This window comes from Physeter macrocephalus, chromosome 4 (genome assembly GCF_002837175.3).
Source record: "Physeter macrocephalus isolate SW-GA chromosome 4, ASM283717v5, whole genome shotgun sequence".
Classification (NCBI taxonomy): domain Eukaryota; kingdom Metazoa; phylum Chordata; class Mammalia; order Artiodactyla; family Physeteridae; genus Physeter; species Physeter macrocephalus.
In genome coordinates this window covers 37,879,328-37,903,559 of record NC_041217.1, presented here as the reverse complement: position 1 = coordinate 37,903,559, position 24,232 = coordinate 37,879,328, and the positions used below count along the sequence as shown (strand labels likewise).

At 37.7% G+C, this 24,232-nt stretch overlaps 1 protein-coding gene across 1 annotated transcript in view; it reads left to right on the top strand.

Annotated features, from left to right (window-relative positions):
• The window catches only part of CR2 (complement C3d receptor 2), a 33,859-nt gene extending 10,202 nt beyond the window's left edge, over nt 1-23,657 (top strand). Inside the window, exons 6-27 of the mRNA XM_007105477.3 lie at nt 764-940; nt 1,023-1,125; nt 1,762-1,847; nt 3,020-3,409; nt 4,811-4,999; nt 5,085-5,184; nt 5,412-5,494; nt 6,015-6,422; nt 7,024-7,200; nt 7,280-7,370; nt 7,665-7,741; nt 8,654-9,058; nt 9,445-9,621; nt 9,696-9,783; nt 10,139-10,221; nt 11,082-11,474; nt 12,503-12,688; nt 13,793-13,981; nt 15,302-15,325; nt 16,020-16,095; nt 20,166-20,271; nt 23,074-23,657. Coding sequence (XP_007105539.2) covers nt 764-940; nt 1,023-1,125; nt 1,762-1,847; nt 3,020-3,409; nt 4,811-4,999; nt 5,085-5,184; nt 5,412-5,494; nt 6,015-6,422; nt 7,024-7,200; nt 7,280-7,370; nt 7,665-7,741; nt 8,654-9,058; nt 9,445-9,621; nt 9,696-9,783; nt 10,139-10,221; nt 11,082-11,474; nt 12,503-12,688; nt 13,793-13,981; nt 15,302-15,325; nt 16,020-16,095; nt 20,166-20,256 — 3,593 coding nt within the window. The 3' untranslated portion in view covers nt 20,257-20,271; nt 23,074-23,657. The remainder of the gene's footprint in view (nt 1-763; nt 941-1,022; nt 1,126-1,761; nt 1,848-3,019; nt 3,410-4,810; nt 5,000-5,084; nt 5,185-5,411; nt 5,495-6,014; nt 6,423-7,023; nt 7,201-7,279; nt 7,371-7,664; nt 7,742-8,653; nt 9,059-9,444; nt 9,622-9,695; nt 9,784-10,138; nt 10,222-11,081; nt 11,475-12,502; nt 12,689-13,792; nt 13,982-15,301; nt 15,326-16,019; nt 16,096-20,165; nt 20,272-23,073) is intronic.
• Nucleotides 23,658-24,232: the final 575 nt, after the last annotated feature.

The window sequence follows — 24,232 nt, the reverse complement described above, 5'->3', positions numbered from 1 at the left end:
AGGAGATATGGGGACATATGTGTATGTATAACTGATTCACTTAGTTATAAAGCAGAAACTAACACACCATTGTAAAGCAATTATACTCCAATAAAGATGTTAAAAAAAATCATATGTGATTAGATTTTATTTAAATGAGGATAAAATAAACTCTCAATCCTATTGGCCAGACCAATGGGGGAAATGGGCTGATCATAATTTGATTCAAATTACTATAGGTATTATACATTCTCCTATTGAAAAATGTAGCCTTTATGGAATAAGGCTAGAGTTAAGATCAAGTCATTTCCCCTATTCCCCCTTTCTCCCCTACTCTTATTGAGAAGTGCCTGACTTACTAAAAACCTGGCAACATTGGGAGCCCCTCCCATAAGGCTCAGAAACTTCATCAGTGGTTTGGGAAGCAGGAAGAAAGAGGAGATTTTTCGTGGTAAAAATGCATTATAATAGTTTGATTCCCTTGGCTACAACATGAATGAGAGTATATCCATTTAAATGAAATGGGAAAATGATGAATGGGAATAATGTTTCCTGGCATAGATCAAGGTACAGAAGGAAGATAGATGCAAGGTTGATCGTGTCTAAAATATGTAACACATGTTAGCCCCACTGCACCTCACCCAAAATAGTGTCTGCCTTATACTTTGGAGAATTGACATGACCACCTTCATCTGACTCCTGCCAACCTCAAGTTGGCTTAGGTTGTAGAGAAGAAAGTTCTTATTTCAGAAATAAAAGGACTCTGGTCCTGTTCTTTTCTCAGGGTGTCTACCACCTCCACATATCTACCACGGTAATTATAACAAATTGGATGAGGAATTCTTTTCAGTTGGACAGGAAGTGTCCTACAGCTGTGAGCCTGGCTATACTCTCATTGGAACTAACCCTATGCAGTGTACCTCCTTGGGAACGTGGAGCCATCCAGCCCCCAAATGTGAAGGTGCCTAAAGGTCTATTCCATCTCAAGGAAACTTAGCTGTTTCCTGACTCTTCATGTGCCAGCCTTATCTCTTTTTTCCTAGCGAAATCATGTGATGCCATTCCAAACCAACTTCTCAACGGTCATGTGGTAGCTCCTCCTAATCTCCAGCTTGGGGCAGAGGTTGCATTTGTTTGTGATAAGGGGTGAGTGCAAGGTGATGGGGCCTGACTTGGGGCCTATGATCCATAGCTAAGCATTGCAAAGTGTGATCTTTAAAGGTAGTTAAAATTTTTTTCTCTCCTTTTCTTTACCCTTTGTGATTAAGAATTCTGTTATTAAGTAAATTCCATTGATTTTCTCCAAATGTGTATATTGTGCATGGCCAGCCAAAGCTGAGAATTATCCTTTCATCATTTGCAAATGCAAAGTTTGGGCTCCGAAGTTAAGGCTTCTATTATGGAGTCTGAATAGATGTTGGGGGTTCAGTAAGAGGGGCTCTTTGAAGTGAGCTTAGGGAACAAAGTCATTGATGTTTTCTTTACTAGGAACTGAGGTTATTTCCTTCTAATGGTCAAGAAAATCTTGACATTTGGATGCCAGAGAGGAAAGAGAGAATTCAAGAAAAGAACAGATCATTAGGACTGTTTTCTCTGTGTTTTTAGCTGGTCTGAAGTCCTCACATAGCTTAGCTGATTCACAATCTTAGACATTTTCCTTAAGCCAGAAATGCTTACAAAAATAGAGGCCATTAATACCATATACTTGAGAGAAGTGATGAATTCCATGCAGCCGAGAATTGGTTTGTTCTGGTGATGATTTGCTGCCCCTTATTGTTTAAGGTACCGGTTAAATGGCCAATCTTCTAGTCAGTGTGTCTCAGGAGGAATGAGAGTACTCTGGAGTAATAAGTTTCCTGTCTGTGAACGTGAGTAGAAAGCAAAAATAATCAAGTATGGATCGTGCCTCTTGATTTTTGGTGTATTCTCATGCATTTATCAATTATAAAATCTTATCAATATGAACATATATATATGCCACTCTTCTGTATGTTCTAGAACGCAGACCTAAACTAAATTTATTCAGTTGACTACATATGGTACTGAGTATTCTATGTGTATAAGGATAAAGGCTGTCGAAATTTACCCCTACTGAAAATGAATAGCACTGTTGTGCTGAAATGGTTTGGCTGTGTCTTCTTATGCCATTTCCTCATCTGATGAGCAATTCTTGGAGCTAAATGGAAATCAACCAGAAGTTTTGGAGGTTGGCAATTTTTCCTTTATTCTAAGACTCACTCAGGAAAGGTGTGCATATACCAACGCAGCTATAAACAATTAATATTCTTCATGCCTATTAGGACAAATAAATAAAAGATATGAGGTCACTATTCCAAACCTCTGATCACTTCCTGTGGGTCTTTCAAATGGGACCAGCATCAAAGGATGACAAATGACTTGCAGTGAGGCTGCAGGATCTTTTGTAATGGGACAGAATGTGGTCTCACTACTTATAGCACCAGCTGTGTGTTTGAAACAGGCACTGCACAATTAGTATGTTCCAGATACTGTACTTGCCCCTTTCAGCTACTTTAATGTCACTGGATTCTCATTACAACCTTGAATTATACTAGTCTAGGAAACTGAGGCTTAAAGAGGGTGAGACTTGCCTAAGGTCACACAGCTATTGAATGACTGTGGGGATTTGAAACCAGGTCTAATGAGCCCAGATTTCATTAGTCCATGGTGCCTCTCCACGTGTGATTAGTATGTCATTAACATATTATTTTCATGTACTGTTTGCCTTTTGTTTCATCATTAAAGTTGATTAGACACAGAACTATTCAATAAATTCTGTTTCATTGTTATTGTTTGGCCAAGATGGCTTAGAGTCCTATATTGCTTTGTTTGCTGAGGATCAAGAGAAAGGTAAGAATTTAGGAACTTGGGGACAGGCAGGGGCTATGAGTAAGAAATAAATTATACAAATTTCTAAGTCTATTTCTGAAAAAGTGACATGACCTATATTTGGACAATTATCTAAATTTGAATCTTATTGTCATGATCAGTATGACCACATATTTTCTTTTCTACTTTGCAGGAATTTTTTGTGACCCTCCTCCTCCTATCAAAAATGGGCGGAGTAGTTATCATTCTGGTCCCATAGCTGTTAACTCTGTGGTGAGGTACAGATGTTCGAGTGCCTTCCGCCTCATTGGAGAAAGTATTCTTTTTTGTATAACTAAAGACAAAGTGAATGGAATCTGGGATAAAGCTGCTCCTATCTGTGAATATTACAATAAAAATTCTGTTTGCTCTGAGCCCACAGTACCAGGTGGATACAGAAATAAAATGTCTAGACCACCATACAGACATGGTGATTCTGTGACATTTACCTGTAATACCAACTTCACCATGAAAGGAAACAAAACTGTTTGGTGCCAAGCAAATAAAACATGGGGGCCAACACCACTACCAACCTGTGAGAGTGGTGAGTAGAATGAAAATAAAACTGATTCAGGAGCTTGGAGCCTCGCATTTCTGTGCAGATTAAGTTTGGTATCATTCTGAAGGAAGAACAGTGTGGATGTGTGAATGGTAAGGGTGGAGGGAGGAAGCAACGGAAAGGGTGAAAATTACGGTTTCCTGGCTTTTTCTTGGTTGTAGAGGGATATAAATGTTCATCCAACAAACATCAGTAGAGCAAAGAATTTTAAAGTGTAATGGGAAAATCTAACTAAACACACCTAATAATTGAATGGAATAAGTCCCACAAGGATGGGACCCAGAGTTTGTTTGGACTGCGGGAATTGGGTTTTATAGTTTTCAACTGCATATCTGGGTTATTGTTAAAACGAGAAGAAATGTGGGCTCTAATAGCAAAAACACAACGAGTGGATTTAAAATTGATCTATAAGAGCTGTTAGTATAGTCTGGCAGAAATGATGTGCTGTTCTCTTTGGCCTCTATAAATACTTTCTGAGTGATCCACTATTTTTCAAACTCATGTCCTAAGCCATAACATTTCAAATCAAGTAACTTTGAAAATAAGAACTACTGTAAGCTCTTCCTTTCCTTATTATTTGGTGTGGTTTATGTTGCTGCTGAACTCTAAATCTGAATTTCAGTTATGTAATTATGGGAACTGGCAATATTTGACAAAAATTATACCATCAAAATAAGGTATTTATTTTCTTAATAAAGAACAATATTGATAAATTCTAAATTGATTAAAGAGTTGAAAAAATTATTATTAGAAAAATATGATTCTATCTATCTGTAGACAGATATATAATCTTGGAGGGAGGGAAGATCTGAAGATAGTCTCAAATAGGGTTACCATGCAAAACAATTAAAGATTATAGATAGGATTAAAGATTATAAAGATTTAGATAAGCCTATATGTATTGACATGGAAAGATATAGATTATTAAGCAAATAAAGCAGGGCCTAGAATAATATGTATTGAATATACATACACACCCAAAATATGTGTATAGATATATCACATATAGGATCCAAAAACTCTATATTACTAGTATCTGGCAGGATAACCCCATAAATAACAACATGCTACATTTGGAGCAGAAAATATGCTTAAGGGTAGAATGAGAGTGTGAGTGAAAATGGACTCTTTTTGGTAATTGAAGTTTTTCACGCTGCAAATGTGATTCATAAAGTGTAACTAAAAATAAAAAATAATGTACTATTTGTGGTATAAAATGGATATAATTAAACCATACCTGTTTGATCTTTAAAAGACTGAGTCGAAAATTAATGATGACTGCTTAGCATAGACCATGTATCATTTATTTGGATGCCTGTACTAAGTCAAAATACAGACTGTGAAGGAGCTATCTGATGACCTTTTTCCTAATGTGTGTGTGTAAAGATATCCCCCTGGAGTGTCCATCACTTCCCACAATCGCCAATGGGCATCACACAGGGGAGAGTGTTGATTCCTTTGCCCCAGGATTGTCTGTGACCTACAGCTGTGAACCTGGTTACTTGCTTCTTGGAGAAAAGACCATTCGCTGTTTGTCTTCGGGAGACTGGAGTGCTGTCGCTCCCATATGTAAAGGTACCCTAAATTTACCATCAATGTTAAGAATTTGGGCTACTATGTTACTTGCCACACTTTGCTCATCTTTGGCCTATTTTCTTAGAGGCACAGTGTGAACCTCCAGGACCATTTCTCAACGGGCAGTTAAAGAGGCCCACAAGTCTTCGGGTTGGTGCAACTGTGAACTTTTCCTGTAGTGAAGGGTGAGTGTCTAGAGGGCCTATGAGATTTAATTCATTTGACTTATGTGTGCATGGTGTGAACTGTGAAACCTGCAGAAGACTTCTCTGTGACGGTCGATGGACAGCTTAAGGTTGTGAGAGATAATGCCAATAAAAGGAATTGGTGCCCACAAATTAAGTGAATTTGGATTTTAAATAGAGGGTTTTGTTCTGCCTAATAGTTCTGAATGACCTCCCTTTGTCTCCAGGTATCGATTACAAGGCCAACCTTCTAGCCAGTGTGTAATTGTTGGACAGCGTACCTTTTGGACCAAGATGCCAGTATGTGAAGGTAGGTTAAGTGATTGTGGTTTGCAACTAGTTCCTTGGCCAGAGGTTCAACAGGACACCACATTCTCAGCTTAACTGAAAGCTTTTCATCCAGTTGTTACTATACAGGATCTTATAGAGCAAAGATCTCCCCCAGAGATCTTTAGATCTTTAAGGGATATGTTCTTCACTGAAACATCCTTGAATTACCTCTTCGTCCTTTGCTTACTCAAGTAAAACAGGGTTTCTAAGCTTTTCTTTCTCTGAAAGCTATGTACAATTGCCAGCCAGGCCATGCACATAAAGGAGACTATATACTTGGTAAAAAAATCAAAGAATCAGCAAAGTAGATATATTCAGGAATAAAGTTTTAAATCATACTCTCTGAATTATATTGCTATAGCTGCTTTGACAGATTCATTACAGATTCCAATATTACTGTCACTGAACCCAGGATGTGAGAGTGGCATGTAGCAACACCCGAGACATTCTTTGTTTGTAGTACAGTTGGAATCTTGTCATCTCTTTCTGTAATTTCCTAGAAATTCTTTGCCCACCACCTCCTTCTATTCTCAATGGAAGACATACGGGCAGCTCTTCAGTGAATGTTCGGTATGGAAGCACAGTCACTTACAGCTGTGACCGGGGCCCAGAGCAAGGAGTGAACTTCATCCTCACTGGGGAGAGAACTATCCGTTGTACCACTGATAGTCAGAAGACTGGGACGTGGAGTGGCCCTGCCCCACGCTGTGAACTTTCTGTTTCTGAGGTTCGGTGTCCACCTCCCCAGATCCTAAGAGGCCAAATATCATCCGGGCAGAAAGATCAATATTCCTATAATGACACTGTGGTATTTGCTTGCGTATTTGGCTTCGCCATGAAGGGCAGCAAGGGAATCCGATGTAATGCCCAAGGCACATGGGAACCATCGGTACCAGTCTGTGAAAAGGGTGGGTATTCCAATGCTCAGAACAGGTGCCACTGATTCATCCTTCTGAAGCATTAGAGAAGGGGTTATGGACTTCAGCAGGGCCTTTTCCAACTTCCAGTCCCCTCAATTTTACAAAATATAGTGAAGATAAATTATATAGAAGGCTTTTTAAACACTGTCTCCCATTCATTTTGTAGGATTATCCTTGAGGGGAGAAATCATTAGGGACCACTAAGTTGCCTATTTCTTTAAAGGGAAAATAACTGGGAAAAAATGTTTGTCTTAACAGTGATTTCTTAAAAGAAAAGTGATTTTGACTTCAGCGAAGTAACCCTACAGATAGGTCAGAATCTCCCATTAGAAATGTACAAGATGATTCCTTGTACAACAGAGGAATTGGAGCACCCAGTGGGAATGGAAAAAAAAAAATCTGCAGCTGCCTAAATGTAGAAAAAAAATTGACAACCACTGGTCTAAAATTACCCAAAATTGGGCTGCAAGATTACTTCTGTACTGTACAACTGCCACCAGAGTGGAATTGTAGCATAAATTTCACTTTCTTTAGCTCAGTTTCTTTCTATCATTGTTTACATAAGAAAAATTCTCTGTCTTTCCTTTAGATTGTCAAGCTCCTCCTAAGATCCTCCATGGGCAAAAGGAAGATAGACACATGATTCGCTTTGACCCTGGAACATCCATAAAATATAGCTGCGACCCTGGCTATGTGCTGGTGGGAGAAGAATCCATACATTGTACCTCTGAGGGAGTGTGGATACCCACTGCCCCCACATGCAAAGGTTCCAGGCTTTGAATGTCGATGTTTTTTGGTTTTGAGAGTGCCTTGAGTTGATTTCTCATCCTCCTCTTTTTTCTTAGTGGCAGAATGTGAACCTATAGGAAAGCAAGTCTTTAAAAAACCCAAGAACCAACTTATTAGACCAGATGTCAACTCTTCTTGTGATGAAGGGTGAGTGAGGACTGTCTCAGTCTGAACTAGGTCTGGCTTATCAGTTACACTGCAAGCTCTGTGTAGGAGTCTATCTCAAAGACCCCCCTGTCACGTGTTCATGGAAGTGTTGATCACTCTATTTTTCCATTAATGGAAACTATGCTGTGCAATGGGTGGGTCGTGCTGATGCTGGCTACGTTTTTGTTCCTATTGATTCCTGTACTGAAAGTAATGTGTCTGCTATTGAGCCAGTAGCTCTTGCTTAGGTTAGTGGTCGCCAGATGGCAAAATGTTATGACTCTTTGTCCCTAGGTACCGTCTAGGCGAGAGTGTTTATCAGCAGTGCCAAGGCACAATTCCTTGGTTTATGGAGATTCGTCTCTGTAAAGGTGAGTAGAAAAATAACAAAGGATCTTGAATAATGTGAGATCTATAAATATGAATAACAGAGGGTCTAGAGATTTCTGTTTTAGGCATATTATGGGATTAAGAATATTAGATTCCGATTCCGTTCTATTCACTTTGTCAACAGTTACAGTTGCACAGTTTTGCTTTCTTTTACTTCAAAGCCTAGCAATCACTTAATTTAAATGCATTTAGTTACTGATTCTCTTTTGTGATATGGGAGAATAAGAGTAATGAGGTCAATGGGTATATGAGCCACCATCCTTAATTTTGGGTACACTGTAGTTTAGTGGAGAGAAAGGGAACTGGTGTGGGATCTGAACTCAGATTCTATTTCTACTGCTTATTGACTGGGGGCAATTTATGTAACTTCTCTGAACTCTAGCCTCTTATCTGTAACATTAGCATCAGACTGCAGACCTCAAAGTTATTATAATTAAATGGTACTATCCCTCCTTTGCAGATGAGACAATTGCCTGTCAAAAAGTAGATGTTCAATCAACAATAAATATTCTTGGCTAGCCTAACCTATCACTGCAGCAAAAAGATGTACCATCTCAAAAAAGTTTAATTCTATTCCCCTGTGCCTTTTATTGACCTATTGGTTATTTTAAAAAAGAATTCTTTTCTTAATTAATAATTTGCTATCAGACTTTACTGCCTCACAATATGATATTGATCTACATCTTCACTTTTAACACATTACAAAAATCTTTCCTATGAAATCTTTTTAACTGAATTTTGCATAATAATGAGCTTTGATAGAATGCATATCATCACATCTCACCCATATCCTTCAAGAAACCTGATAACAAAAGATTCATAATCAGCCTCATTTCTCTTCTTCGGTGGTTAATACTGGAACAGAATTGTACAGTAACTTTTCATCTCTCCAGATATCACCTGCCCACCACCCCCTGTTATCTACAATGGAGTACACACAGGGAGTTCCTCAGATGTCCTATATGGTACCACAGTCACTTACACATGTAACCCCGGGCCAGAGAGAGGAGTGAAGTTCAACCTCATTGGAGAGAGCACCATCCGTTGTACAAGCAACGATCAAGAGACGGGCATCTGGAGTGGTCCCGCTCCTCTCTGTAAACTTTCCCTCCCTGCTGTTCAGTGCTCACATGTCCACGTTGCAAATGGATACAAGATATCTAGCAAGGAAGCCCCATATTTCTACAATGACAGTGTGATATTCAAGTGTAATAATGGATTTACTTTGAAGGGCAGCAGTCAGGTTCGTTGCAAAGCCAATAACACCTGGGATCCTGAAATACCAGTTTGTGAAAAAGGTAAAAACTCAGTGGAGAGAAAAATGAGGTATTTACTTGTTTATTCTTGTTTGTTATCTCCCACCCAAAGCTAGAGTTATGGAAAAAAGCAAGAGGGCATAGATTACTGTCCCATTTCTTCCATTCTGTAACAAAACAGTCTATGTGTGTTGTTGTATATATTCTTTGTGCAAATGCTCCCTTGGATCTGGGATACAGTCAGGGTAGATAATTGAGAGGATCTTTTTTAAGGTTCCAGGTTCCTTCCAAGGAGCAGAAAGCACTCAGTAATGAATAAGAGCTTGATGATCTTTGGCTTAAAAGTTTCAGACTGTCTATTGTCAAACGTTGTATACTTAGTGTTCTTGAGTTTTTGTTGGTATTTATGTGGGAAGTTTTTTCTTTAGGCTGTCAGCCACCTTCTGGGCTCCACCATGGTCGGCATACAGGTGGAAATAGGGTCCTCTTTGTCTCTGGGATGACTGTAGACTACACCTGTGATCCTGGCTACTTGCTTGTGGGAAACAGATCCATTCACTGTATGCCTTCAGGAAATTGGAGTCCTTCTACCCCTCGGTGTGAAGGTACTTTCAGTTCCTGAGTTGTCTTTCTCTTTTATATCAGGCATGTATAAGTAATTCCAACTTTGCTCCTCTAGAAGCACCATGCCAACCTTTGAAAGAAGGTCTTCAAGAGCTTCCACTTGGTTCACCTGTGGTACCAGTTAATATGTCCTGCCAAGATGGGTAAGTATGATTCATTCTCAGAAAGGGTCTCCACCTTGCTTTGTGCATTAATTCTAGCCTCAGTTTGTCTTGGTGACTCCCTCTAGAGGTTCCTCGCTGTCACACTAACAGAGATTGTGAGGTTCCAAAGGTCTAAGTAGCATCTCTAACTTTTCAGCCCTTTCTTGACATGGAAATGGCTTTGCTGGGAGTAACTCTAAGTCTAAAGTAGTTTGCTTACTTGAAGGGCCAGGAGTTTTGACTCCTTTCTGCCAAATTTCTTATTTAGAAGTGCCTCTGTATTAGTGGTTTGAGGAGGCTAGGTTTCAGAGATGTGATTTTTAGGAAGAGAAAACATATTATAATCTCTCCCTAGGTACCAGTTGACTGGACATGCTTATCGGAAATGTCAAGATGATGAGACTAGGGTTTGGTTCCAAAAGATTCCACTTTGTAAAGGTAAGTTTAAAAAAAAGTTGTCAGCGGGCTGTAGGGAGTTAAAGAGGACAGGTCACTACAGAACTAATCTATACCTTAACAGTCGATGTGTTCTAGCTCAGTGTACATAAGAAACATGTTTTAGTGTTTGGATGGTACCAGCATTGGGAAACAAAATTGTCAAGTAGGAAGTGAGTACAGTTGCCCTCTGTATCTGCAGGTTTCATATCCATGGAGTCAATCGACTGCAGATCAAAAATATCTTTTAAAAAATCCTGAAAGCTTCCAAAAGCTAAACTTGAATTTGCTATGTGCTGGCTACTATTTACCTAGCATTTACATTTTATTTACAACTATTTACACAGTGTTTACATTGTATTAGGTATTATAAGTCATCTAGAGATGATTTAAAGTATATGGGAGGTTGTGCGTAGGTTATATGCAAACACTATGCTATTTTATATAAGGGGCTTGAGTATCCTCAGAATTTGGTATTGATGGGGGATTCTGGAACCAATCCCCTGTGGATACCGAGGAATGACTGTATTTGCCATATACCTGCTAATTGCTCAAAATTTAACAAGTAACAAATATAGACTATTTCTCTATTTCATGAGAACATAGCTGTATTTATTCCTTTCTTAATACTTTACTGTATTTTCTGAAATTTTTTTGGAATGAGTATGTATTATTCATTAGTCAAAAATTTAATAAAGCTTTTTAAAAGAAAGCATAATCTAGCATCTAAAATTTAAATAACTTAATAGCTATGTGTGCTACATGCAGTTGCATAGTTTTATTATTTAGTTGTATAGTATCTGATTGAAGACTGTCCACCATGGTGTACTAGCTGAAGTAGAATTTCCTAATCTCTTCTGCAGTTATCCACTGTCAACCTCCACCAGTGATTAACAATGGGAGGCCCAGGGGTGTGATGGCAGAACACTTTCTGTATGGAAATGAAGTCTCTTATGAATGTGACCAAGGATTCTATCTTCTGGGAGAAAAAAGTATACGGTGCATAAGTGATTCTAAAGGACGTGGATCTTGGCGTGGACCTCCTCCACAGTGCATAAAATCTCCTCCTGTGACTCACTGCCCTAATCCAGAAGTCACACATGGATACAAGCTAAATAAAACTCGTTCTTCATATTCCCACAATGACATAGTACATGTTGCCTGTGATCCTGGCTTCATCATGAATGGGAGTCACTTGATTAGGTGTCATACTGACAACAAATGGGTGCCAGCTGTACCAACTTGTATCAAAAAGGGTAAGATATTTTTAGGACTAAAATATGGGATGTTGCACAGAATAAAGAAAAAGGGTTTTGAATCTACACTTGCCATTCCGCCTAAAGAAAAGCAAGTAAAAGCTAAGGCAGTCATATCATTTTAAAAAATACCTGCCTTGCCTTATCTTCTCAGCTCATTCTTTTTTTCCCTTTTCTTTCTAAGCTTGTTGAAAAAAGGTACATGAAAGGATAATGGTTAACTTCGAAACTGATGGAGTCTCCCAAGTTTATTATTTTTATTACTTTAGAATGGGGAAAATGCACATACCATTTTGGGCAAATGTTTGGCAGTAATATTGCTTGATAATTTGATTCCAGCCAGAAGGGGATCTTTGAGTATTCTGGAGAATGGAGCTGGCCTTAAAACTCACTGGATTGTCTTGTAATTTTAGTTATCATCGGTAGTTTTATCCCTATCAGTGGCTATCTACAACAGAGGCTGCCAACTGGTGACCAAGAACTGAGTTCAAAACTGTTTCCTTTGGCTAGCACCGTAGTCTTATTTTAAATGAAACCCATCTCCACCACCCAAGGCAAACAGTGAACCTGTGATACAGTGAGGGCCCCCTCTGCTTTCCTGCAAGGTACCAGTATCTTGAATTGGGCAGTGGCTGCCATTTTTAGAAGGACAGGTGCTCTGTGACTTACCATATCTGGTGGCTTCACTTCCTGGCACCTGTAGATATTTGAGGGTGTGACCCTTGACTACAGCCTTTTTACCATTTAAAGAGAAAAGAAAAGATTACTATTCTCTGATAGATTACAATTGTGGGCTGTAACCACTGATGTTTCATTATCTTACATTTGACATTTGTCTTCAGATCATATATGATAGAGGTAGGAAATGCAAATCTCTGCCCTGTACTGTTTGGTTTGGGCTAAAAGAATATTTTTGGATACTGACTAGTTGGCTTGTTGCCTGCCTTCTTTCTGTATCGCTATCACCCATTTGCTGGCTATGTGTTCCTCTGTACTAAATTAAAGATCTTTTTAAATTGGTGTCTAAGCTTTCTTAGGATGTCAACGTCCATTTAAGATCTCCCACGGAAATCATACTGGTGGAGACATAGCTCGATTTTCTCCCGGAATGTCAATCCTGTATAGCTGCAACCAAGGCTACCTGCTTGTAGGAGAAGCACTCCTTCTTTGCACACATGAGGGAACCTGGAAAGGACCTGTCCCTTATTGCAAAGGTGTGTTGTTTATTTGTTTTCTTATTTTTTTAAATAAAATTTGTCCCAAATAGATATATTCAGTTAGGTAATTTCAACTTAAAATAGACAAATAAATGCATTAATTGGATCATTTAATTAAATGCATTTAATTGGATTCATTTAATTGGATTAATAGATGAAGTCACCTAAATACTGCAAAATAAGAAAAGTAGCTGAGGCTCTATCAGAGCTATCTCTTATGTAGTCATTTAAATATGGAAAGTTGAAGTCTTTATGTAAATCAAACAACTAAAGTACGGATTGAATTTACACTGTGGTTACATTTATGATAAGTGTGCATTTGACAAAATACTCATAAAAAGTAAAGTTATCTTTTGAGTATGTTTCCTCTAAGTGGTGGTAGGATTATGGGTATATTTTTATAAAAGTTTCAGAATGTCATTTTCATTATCATAAGCAATGCATATGAAATATGAGTAATGAATTAATACTGAATATTAGTTGAGCACTTCTTACCATATGCCAGATACTGTGCACAGCACTTTGCATGCATTATCTCATTTAATCCTCGTGAGAACCATATCAGTGATTGGTGCCGTTATCCCTGTATTATAGATGAGGTCCCAGTAGAATGGAGAGATTTGTAACTTACACAAAGTCCCACAGCTAGAAAATCCTAGAGTCAGGTTCAAGTCCAAAATCTCACACTATTGGCCCCTACACTGAAAAGATGAAAGAAGAAATGAGGAAGCATTTACATGTAAGAAGAATTGGAGAATAAGAGTCAAAGCTGATGAAACAAAAATTCAGAAGTCTTAATGTTACCCATTCAGCCCTCATCATTTCTCTAAGAAGCCACAAAAATTATTCAACATTATTGGTTTAGAAACTGAAGCACAAAGGAGGAAAGTAATCTGGTATGATTACCTGGACGTTCCTGAGGTAGATGGCTGACACTAAAAGGCTATGCCTAGGACATCATTTTGTGTTACTTCAGTGAAGTTTTACTAACTGAGAATAAACTAAACTGGTTTCATAAACCTTTCCATTAAGGGCAGTATCTATGTTCTTGGTAAAATGTCAAAATATGACTCAGCTTCAATTAGACTCCTTTAATTTCAGAGGTGAACTGTAGCTTCCCAGAGCATATAAATGGAATCCAGAGTGGGCTGGAGCCTGGAAAAATGTATCAGTATGGAGCTGTCATCACTTTAGAATGTGAAGATGGGTATACCCTAGAAGGCAGTCCCCAGAGCCAGTGTCAGGAAGATCACGGATGGAACCCTCCCTTGGCTGTTTGCAAATCCCCAAGTAAGTGCAAAGGGCTTCACTGCAGCTCCTACTTGTTTCACTGGAAAGAAGAGAGTGAGTGGTATCCCTCAATGTTAGGGACTCCTGGGTTTTAAATTGACATAGGTCTGTGACCAGTGGTATAGTAACAGACGAATTTGAAGTCGGTGGTCTATTGTAGTAAAAGTGAGGCTTTCTGAGAATGGGGGAAGTAAAGAAAGAAAATAAAGAGAGAAGAGCACTAACTTAAAAGGTGCAAAACTAACAAACTTATAGAGTTGTTCTTTGGTATCCTCAGGGGGATTGGTTCCAGGAACCCCTTGGATACCAAAATCTGCAGATGCTCAAGTCTCTTATATAAAATGGCATAGTACTTGCGTATAACCTGTGCATATCCTCCCATATACTTTAAATCATTTCTAGATTACTGATAATACCTAATATAATGTAAATGTTATGTAAATGGTTGCTGGACCCACAGTGTGAGTTTTGCTTTTTGGAACTTTCTAAAATTTTTTGCTTTTTCGAATATTTTTGATCTGTGGTTGGTTGAATCCACAGATACAGAGGACAGACTGTATTTTGAAAGGAGCTGCTGCTGAGACTTCTGTTATTGCTGAATCTTGATTTATAAGTGCTTAGCAATATGACAGGGGCCTCCAAAAATGTTAACCAACCTGTTGGAACAGTTAATGTTTGCATTCTGACCTGAGAAATCCCTGATTATAAAGTTGAGTTTATTGGTTTTTTTCATGGATGAACTACCCCAACTTAATTAAGGTGGAAAAAAAACGTAAAGGCCAAGGAAGTTGTTACATAAGAAATGAAGAAAGAGTGGGTAGGGATTTCCCTGGTGGCACAGTGGTTAAGAATCCGCCTGCCAATGCAGGGGACACAGGTTCGAGCCCTGGTCCGGGAAGATCCCACACACCACGGAGCAACTAAGCCCGTGCGCCACAACTACTGAGCTTGTGTTATGGAGCCCGCGAGCCACAGCTACTGAAGCCCGGGCGCCTAGAGCCCGTGCTCTGCAACAAGAGAAGCCACTGCAATGAGAAGCCCGCGCACCACAACGAAGAGTAGTCCCCTCTCGCCGCAACTAGAGAAAACCTGCACGCAGCAACAAAGACCCAATGCAGCCATAAATAAATAAATAAATACATTTATTTAAAAAAAAAAAAAAAGAAAGAGTGGGTATAATTCAGGGTTCCAAAACCTCTTTTTAAGTAGACTTAGAGAGGAGGGAGCTGAGATTAATTTCTGGGACATTACCATGGGATTTTGAGATACGTGGAATCATGCAACTAGACTAATATTTTCATGATTTTGTATTCTCCTTAGGCTCACTTGTTCCTCTTATCTGTGGTAAGTTTTCTTAAATACTTGAAGAAAACTTCTAATGGTGATTTATAAAAATGTATGTAAAATTTGAGGCCCTATATCCTGTTAATTTTTTTTTCACTTTAACTCATAGGAAGTTATCTTTTTTTTTAGTGTTTTAAGGATCTTTTAATGTGCACCTCACATCACAAACGGTCACTTTTGGATAGCGTGGAATAAATGACTTGAACAGCTATTCCCAGTTTTTAAATTGAAAGTTAAGTTTACCAAAAATTTAGTTTAACTCTTGGTCTTTTGCATGATTTGGTTACTATCAAAATAGGCTGGCTTATTCTGCAGTAACAAAATACATTTCACAACTGAGAGTTAAATGTTGCTATGCAAAGTCATGGGATCCTGGTGTCCTGAGCTCCTAATTTCACCCCAGTGACAAGAATATTACTGATAAAACTGAAAAGAACAGAAAAACTCAACAGAAACTTGACTGGAACCCTGTGGTCAAATGCTTGGTCCTTTAGATTAAATATGGACTGGACTGAATCCAAAACTTTAGGCCCACATATGATGATTTTAGGAATTCAGTATTTATATGGCTGAAGAAGAACAAGTAGAAAAGTCACATAACATTTTCCCCACCACTAGGAATAGGCCCCACAGTCACTTCAAAACAAAGTAGGTCACATTTTTCTAGCATTTGATACTCTGTTTTGTTTTCTAGGTTTTTCCGCAGGCATAGTAGCTCTTTTCTGCTTGGGTGCTATCACCTTACGCATGATATTAAAACACAGAGAACGGTAAGTTCAACGCATGCTTGACCAAAACGCACAAAAGGTTTTGACTTCTTGCCTGAAACTAAACACAGAAGGACAAGTTAAATGAAATAAATACTGCAATGGGATAACTGGAATAAGGTATCTTGTGTTAAATAGAAGGCCCTTTCTGTAAGAACTTAAAAGATAACAAACTAATTTTATTTGAATGGTGTTTATTCAGATCAGATTATGTTTATTTATACATAATAAAAAATCTAGAAAATAGAAAAACAATCCCAGTCATAACAACTGCAGATATTTGGTACGTTCCTATACAGGTATGATCATTTTTCTTATATTATTTCTCTTTTTCCTTTTAAAACTGAAATTTTGACCTTATAATCACCTGCCTTAATTTTTTTTTCATTTAGCCTCATGTACAGATTTTTAAAATTAAATCATGTTTTCGTTTTACCTACTTAATTGAATATTTTTCTATTATATGTATCTATATTGTGGAAATTTTAGGTTGCTTCCACATTTATTTTGATAATAAATAAAATATGAGAAACACCTTTAAAGAAACTTTTTCCACATCTCCTTATTTCCTTAGCCTAGATTCCTAGAATTGCTAGGGATAAGTGTATGAACATTTAGATGCTTAGTAAATATAGCCAAATGACTTTCTAGAAGGTTAGTTCTAACTTGATCATATGTCAAATAATTAACATATCTGGTTGTATTGTGTTTCTGGATTCTTTTGTTGTTGTTGTTGTACTGATCTGTCTATTCTATCACAAAACACTTTGTGTTTAAATAGTATAGCTTTCTACTATTATAATATCTGATAAAGCAAGAACCCCCTCACTATAATTTTTTAAGTTTTTCCTCTCTATTCTGTTTGTTCTTACAGGAGTTTTAGATGATTTGTCATTTTCTAAAAACAGATATGTTGTGATTGCATTTAAGTTTATAGATTAACCATTGAAAACTGGCACATTTTCTGTAATGCTTTCCCATTCAGAAATTTACTAGTCCTTTCTATTTGTTCAAGTAATCTTTTCTCTCACTTGGTTGTTTTCATGACTCCTTAAATATACTACTAGGTTTCTATATTTTGTTATGCTTTATTATCCAGAAATTAGACATACTTTTACATTTTATTTTTAATTTATTCTTTTTAAAAAACATTTGTATCCATAAAGTAATGTTGCCATAGTGGGTCATGTGATATTTGGTGAGGACACAATCAAATGGGCAGTGCTTGTGAATTTTGATCAGAAAAGTTTCCATAGTGGAGGAGATATTTCAGGTGCATCTCAAGAGAGTGTAAACAAGGGGAGAAAGGTATTCCAGGTAGAAGGAGCAGTTTGAGCAAAGACCCAGAGGCTTGTCATTCCATCATATATTATGAGAACTACATAAGCAGTTGACATGACTGGGAAAATAGTATGTGTGATGGTGATTGAAGGTGAAGGTGGCATAGGTTTATGTGGAGGAGTGGCATAAAAGACCCCTCTGACCACATAAATCTTGTGGAAATTACAGAATATTCTGATAGGTGCAAAGGATACATTTTTAGCAAATGATATCATCAGGTATCAGCCTGGAAATGTTCCGTGTGCTCAGGTTCTTAAGTCTCCATACATGCTAGTGTTAGGGAGGATAATCATGTGAAGTCTTACCAAATCTCAGGTAACTTCCAGTGGGGGATGACCAAGTCGTGTTATCCTAAACATGTCACCCACATACTCCAGCAAAATTACTTTAACATGCCAAGTCACTTGGATCTATCTAAATGATCTGATTACACTGTTCACAGTTCTATAATGCCTGCCTAGTGCAGGCATCAGACATGAAGGTGTTACATTGAAACTAGGTAATAGTGGCATCTTTGAACCTGAATAGTTTCCTCTAAGCCTGGGAGGGCCTGAGCACAGTTGGTCTTGCAAGGGTCTACATTTGAGATGTACTTTAGGCAGTAGTGTTTATCAGAGTATGTATCACATAACCCTGGTTTTGTGAATGATTTCAGGAGAAACAGTGTTCTCTGACCAAAAAAGATAGGGAAATATTCCTAGTACATTTTTCTCATGGAGATTCACAATGACCATGAGAATATTTAAAGTCCTACAATAAAGATGCCTGTTTGATTTTTTAAAAACTAATTTCTCAAACTAGTTGGACTGCAGAACTTTTTTTTTTTCTCATATAATGCTTTTAACATCCCATTGAACTAATGTTTAATTTAACAGTCTTGGGGAAATCTGGAAAGATGGTCAAGAGCTAGATCATCAAAAGCCTTGCATGTGATGACAAGGAATTGGTGTTTATCCTGTAGAATCTTAAGCAAAGAAACAATACGTTCAGATCTGCATTTTCAAAAGAAGGGGCGGTACTGGGCTGTCAACCAAAGCAGCAGTGGTGGGGCTCAAGAGGATGGAATAGATGTAAGAAATACCTTCACTATGAAGAAGATAGACTTTCCAGGATTTAGGGAATTGATGAATGTGGGGAGAAGGGGACACAAAGAATGAGTCAAGGACATGTCACTGGGTGGACCCAATGGTTCATCAAAAGAAGAGAGGGACATGTTTGTGGGGAAAGATGATGAGTTCAGTTCTGACCTGCTACTTCCAGGCACCCATGACGTAGGACTCAAGAGAGAGGACTGGACTCAGGTAGATGACATTTAAATCAAATTGAAGCCTTGGTACTAAACAGAACATAGAAGATTAAAATAGGGATGAGAACAGATCTCAGAAGGACAGTAATGCTTAAGAGGCAGGAAGGGAAGGAACAGTCAGAAATAAGGTGAAAGGGGAAAATAGTTTCACAGAATTCAAGACAGAAAAAGGTCTCAAGGCAATAAAACTAGGCATGTCATTTGCATGGCTTTCCTCACAGGAAGTTAGAAGATAATTTTAGCCACGGGTAATTTAAATAGAAATTTAAGTAAAGTAGAAAATGTGATCTCTATCTCCTTCCTTCCTGCTACTAAGTTTGCTATCAGAGCATTGCATGTGTAGGAAAATTTGCAAACTTTGGGAATGCCTACAAGCCCAAATAATTCATAATGTTCCAGTCTGATTATTAAGGTTATTAACATGTTTTTATCAAATACTATATGTAAGTGCCTCAGTTGATATGAACCAAACATATATGTTAAACTAAATTCTTAAGCATCACTCACTTGTTTTATTTCCATTTTCTAACTGACTTCAATTTAGTTTCTGATACTTGATGTAGACATTTGAGTTGCCTTAAATACTTTTTGTAAGTAAGATGAGTAATGAATCATTCAAAAATTGATGTCTAGTAACAAAATTAAATATTTTAAAAAGTCATCCAAACATGTGAAGAAGAGACTGTTATTTTTTTTCTTGTCTTCTAAGATATTTTAATAAAACCTAAATCTCACACTAACCTAAAAGTTACCATTTTGTAATAATTTTAATGTATATTTCCCTTAAATATGTAAGTTGACCTCTTAAATATGATAGTGAGTGACAGGCTGTAAGTACCCTCAACAGTAATCTTTCTTCCCCAATAATTTTGTATTACTTTATCTCAGAGTTCTACATGATAGTACAATCACATTTTATTGTCCTTTGCTAATTTTGGCAAAGAGTTTTAGAAGCACAGCAAAGTACATGTGCTTTCAAAGAATAAAAGTAAAAATGTCTTCAAAATCATTTAAAGCTTTCAGCGCTGCATGACTATGTAAGGATTTTGAATTAAACATCAAATCTAAAGAATTTCTTTTTAAGTTAGATTGGAAGATTGGTTCCCCAAAGGTAAATTTATGATCATATTATAAAATGAAAGCTTATGACTTTTTTTTCAATCTGGGAGTCATAGTTATTAGTCATTAAGAGTCCTGCCTAATATCAACTTCTGTCTTGGATACTTAGCAGCTTAGCAAGTTATTTTTATGGGTCTTTCCAAAAAATGGGGGTTACTTCATAGGATATTTAAGACAATAAAATGAAATCATCCATGAAAAGTACTTACCTGGTGTTGGGAATTATGGAAAGGAAACAACTTTTACACCTTTATAGTAATATGGCCAATGAGTAAAGAATTTCTTTTTTATTTTTTCTTCCATTTAGCAATTACTATGCAAATACAGGCGGTAAAGAAGACATTCATTTAGAAACACTGGAAGTATATTCTGTTGATCCATACAACCTAGCAAACTAATCAGAAGACAAACTGGTATCTAATGAAATTTTAAATAGTCTTATTAATTTATATGTCAAAATTTCCTTCAATTTAAATTTATCACTAGGCATAGTACTAAATATATATGGTTCTGTTGCACGTCTTTACTAATCATGCACAAAAATTGTTAACTTATCTATTTCACATTGCCAACTATGTCCGTTTTTGTTAAAATTTATTCATCTATTCAACAAATATTTAAATAAATAGCAAAATAATTAAGAATAAGATAAATAAGACCATGATAAGTATTGTGGAGAAAAAGAAAGCAGGAAAGGGGATAGATGGGCAGGGTAGTTGGAAGAGAAGTCCCCACTAAGAAAATGACATTTGAGCAAAGACTAATGTGAAGTAAGGAGCTAGCCTTGTAAAGGAAAGAGCATTCCAGGAAGAAAGAACAGTAAGTGCAAAGATCATGATAAGGTGGTGTATTCCTGCTGCAGTGTGGCCTTGCATGGACTGACCAAGGGAGAGAGCGGCAGAGAGGTACAGGAGGAGGGTGAGGATGGTCGACCCTACAGAGTATGCTAGATCATTGTAATGAGCTTAGTGTTTATTCTGAGATGGGAATCACTGGAGGGTTTTAACTAGAGAAGCAAATGATCACTTTAACTGCTGTGTTAAGAAGAGAGTGTAGGTAGCCACAGGTGGAAGATGTGGAATCCCTGTGGACCCTATCACAGAACTCCAATAAATTGTGAGTGGCTACCAACAAGCTGGTGAGAAGAGTTCAGATTCTGCATGCATTTTTGAGATAGTGACAGTAGAGTTTGCTGACAGTTTGTATCAGGATATGAGAGAAGGGGAGGAGTCTATGATGATGCCTGGATTTTTTGGCCTGAGTAACTGGAAGGACAGAATTGCCATTAATTAAGACAACTGAGAATGAAAAGCAAGACTGGGGAGAAAAATGAGTTCCACTTTGGAGATGTTAAGTGTGAGATATCTAATAGACATCCACGTACAAGTGCTGAAAATGTAGCTGGATGTACAGGTCAGCACTTCGGGAATAGGACCAGGCTTGGCATCCAAATTTGGGCCTTGTCAGTATATGGATGTACAGAATAATGAAACCGAGTAAGGTCAGCAAGGGGGTGAAAGAGGCTAGCGAAGAGGAAAGGTCCAAGTGCTGAGCCCTGGATCCTCCAACATTAGGAGTCATGGAGTGGGGAAGAGCCAACACAGGGGTGAAGAAGCAGCTCTGATACAGGACAGAACCCCAGAGTGTGGTGTTCTAGAGTCATGCAAAGAGAGAACTTTAATGAGGAGGGAGTGATAGACCCTGTCAAATGCTGCTGAGAGTTCGTGAAAGATTAGTCGTGAAAACTGACCAATGTGTTTAGCAGCACAAGATTTGCTGGTGAACTTGACAAGTGCAGTTTTGGTGTAGAGGAAAGGCAAATTAGAGCTGATTGGAGTGACCTTAAGAGAGAATGAAAGGAGAGAAATCTGAGATATTAACTCTTTCAAGGAGTTTTTCTATAAAGAGGAGCAGATAAGTAGAGTAATGGCAAGAATAAGAAGTAAAGGGAAGTATTTTTAAGAGTGGAGGAATAGCTGCTATTCCTGTAAGCTGAAGAGAATATTTAGTAGGAAGGGGGAAAATGATGGCAGGAAAGAAAAGGAAGAATTGCTGGAGCAACATCTGGGTAAGCTAGAAGGAATGGGATCTATGACTTAAGCAGAGGAGTAGACCTTAGATAGGAGCATGGCCTTAGTAACAGGAGGGAAGGTAGAATATATGGGTGCAGATGAAGGTAGGTGGGGAGATGTGATGGTGAAAGCACATGTGGAAGTTCTCTTCTGTTGCTTCTGTTTTCTCGGCGAATAAAAAGAAAAATGATCAGCTGATTAGGAAAGGAGATGTTAGAGATTTAAGGAGAAACGAGAAGGTATTAAATAGTCACCATGAGAGTTGAAGCCTGAATGATAGGGAGTATAGAAAGGTTGACAGGCAACATGAAGAGTCCACCTGAGGTTCCCAGGAGAAAAAGGGGCTGAACATTTGACAGTTTGCTAAGCCCAGGACGTACGCTGAGGCTCTTTCATGCCTTATCTCATTTAGCCCTCACTATAACTTTAAAAGGTGTGTATTATTCCGAGATAATACCTAGGTGAGCGTGTAATATCCCAGCTGAGAAAACCAAGGTGAAAAGGCTCTCTTGGCCAAAGACTAGGGGGTCAGTAATTAGCAAAGGTAGAACTCAAGCTCCAATCTGACTTCAAGCTGCTTTCTCCTACATAATCTATAAGATATAAAATAAAGATATCACCTCTGCCCTCTTGGAACTTATTTTAGTAACAAAAAAAAGACATATACATATCATAGTGTAAGATTAAGTGCTATAAACAAGATACGGAAAAACTGCTGTGGCAGCTGAGGAAGAAAAGCTTCCTTGTTGCTAGTGAGTCATAGCCAAAGAGAAGAAGAGAACAGGAGAGACTACCAGAGTGATCTCTAAATCCAAAGCCGTGGGGGCCCAAAGTAAAGTTATTACCTAAATGTTTGTTGAATGAATATTTGAATGAGTGAGAATGAAACCATCGCTTCAATTTCTCCCTCATTTATTTTTATTCATATTTATCAGTATAAAATTTAATTATTATTTGCTTTACTTCATGTTATATGAAGAAGGACCACTTAATTGAATGACACCTTGTCATAGGCTTGATGCTCCATTATTTATAGCACTTGTAATTGGTATATATAGAGAGAATGTTAACGCTCATATTTAAACTTTGAGTTATACCACTGCCTTTCATGCTGTCTCCTAAATAGAAATTCATCTATTTCAGTATGCCTTGTTGCTTGGAACCCAAATGAACATCGGTTGGAGAGAAACCTAATATCAGCAAGTCTATTGGTATGGTCTCAACATCAGTGAGATTATTTCATAAGTTTTAGCTCCTATATGCACTTAGCCTCAAGGAGAACAAAGAAAGTTTGCTTGATGATAAAGATGGAAGCCCAGCTTTACTGCTACGTGCTCTTCAAGGACTTTTTGAAGCCTCACCTGTGACATACTTGGAGCCAGGCTATGGATATAAACAGTTAAATAGCTCTGAAAATTGTCACCTTTTTTAGGAAGGCACTAAAAAGAGCTGTTCTCGTGTCTAGACTCTTCTTTTTATAATCAGCGTACTTACTGTTGCCATATACTTTTGGTTGTAGTGTGGTTTAAATTATTTAAGCAAAGTATGAAGCATATCCTGTGGTTATGATGGGCATACATTTTTGGGGAAGTCTGATTTTATTTCAGTAGGAGTATCTTTCTCTGATATAGTTAAACGTTTCACTTTTATTTCCGCTTAGTTTGAGTTTTTCTCATCGTATATACTTTATCATTGCATAATCACTCAGTAATTCCAATTTGCACAATTTTTTTAAATTATGGGAGTCAAGTTTTAATTCTGCAGTTTAATTCTGAAGTAACTATAGTTGCTTGTAAAATGTCATTTGATAATGTGTACATTCATCATTCAAATAAATGTTGTCTTTAAAGAAAAACACTTGTCTTATGTGATTTTTTTTTTTTTTTCTGGAGTCAATGAACTCTTGAATAACAGACATAGTCTTAGGGTTTTTAAAGTTCCTGATTTAACGTTTATGCATTCTGGATCCCACCACTTCGTCATGTTAGCCAAACTCTCAACCCCCAAACTCAGTTCCCTCATCCTCAAGACTTATCCAGCCAATACTTTCCCCCAGGGCACTCATTCTCTCCTTCCACACTCTAAATCCAGCTGTCAGTTTTCTCTGTTCCAGCATTTCAATTATTGAGAAAATAAGATGTTGCTCATTGGCTACCACAGATTTACTCTCCCCATTTTCTCTTAGGCTGTGTATGCTGTTTGACACCTTTTTTTTAAAAATTGTGGTTAAAAAAACATGTAACATAAAATTTACGATCTTAACCATTTTAAGTGTACAGTTCAGAAGTATAGAAGTGTTAAG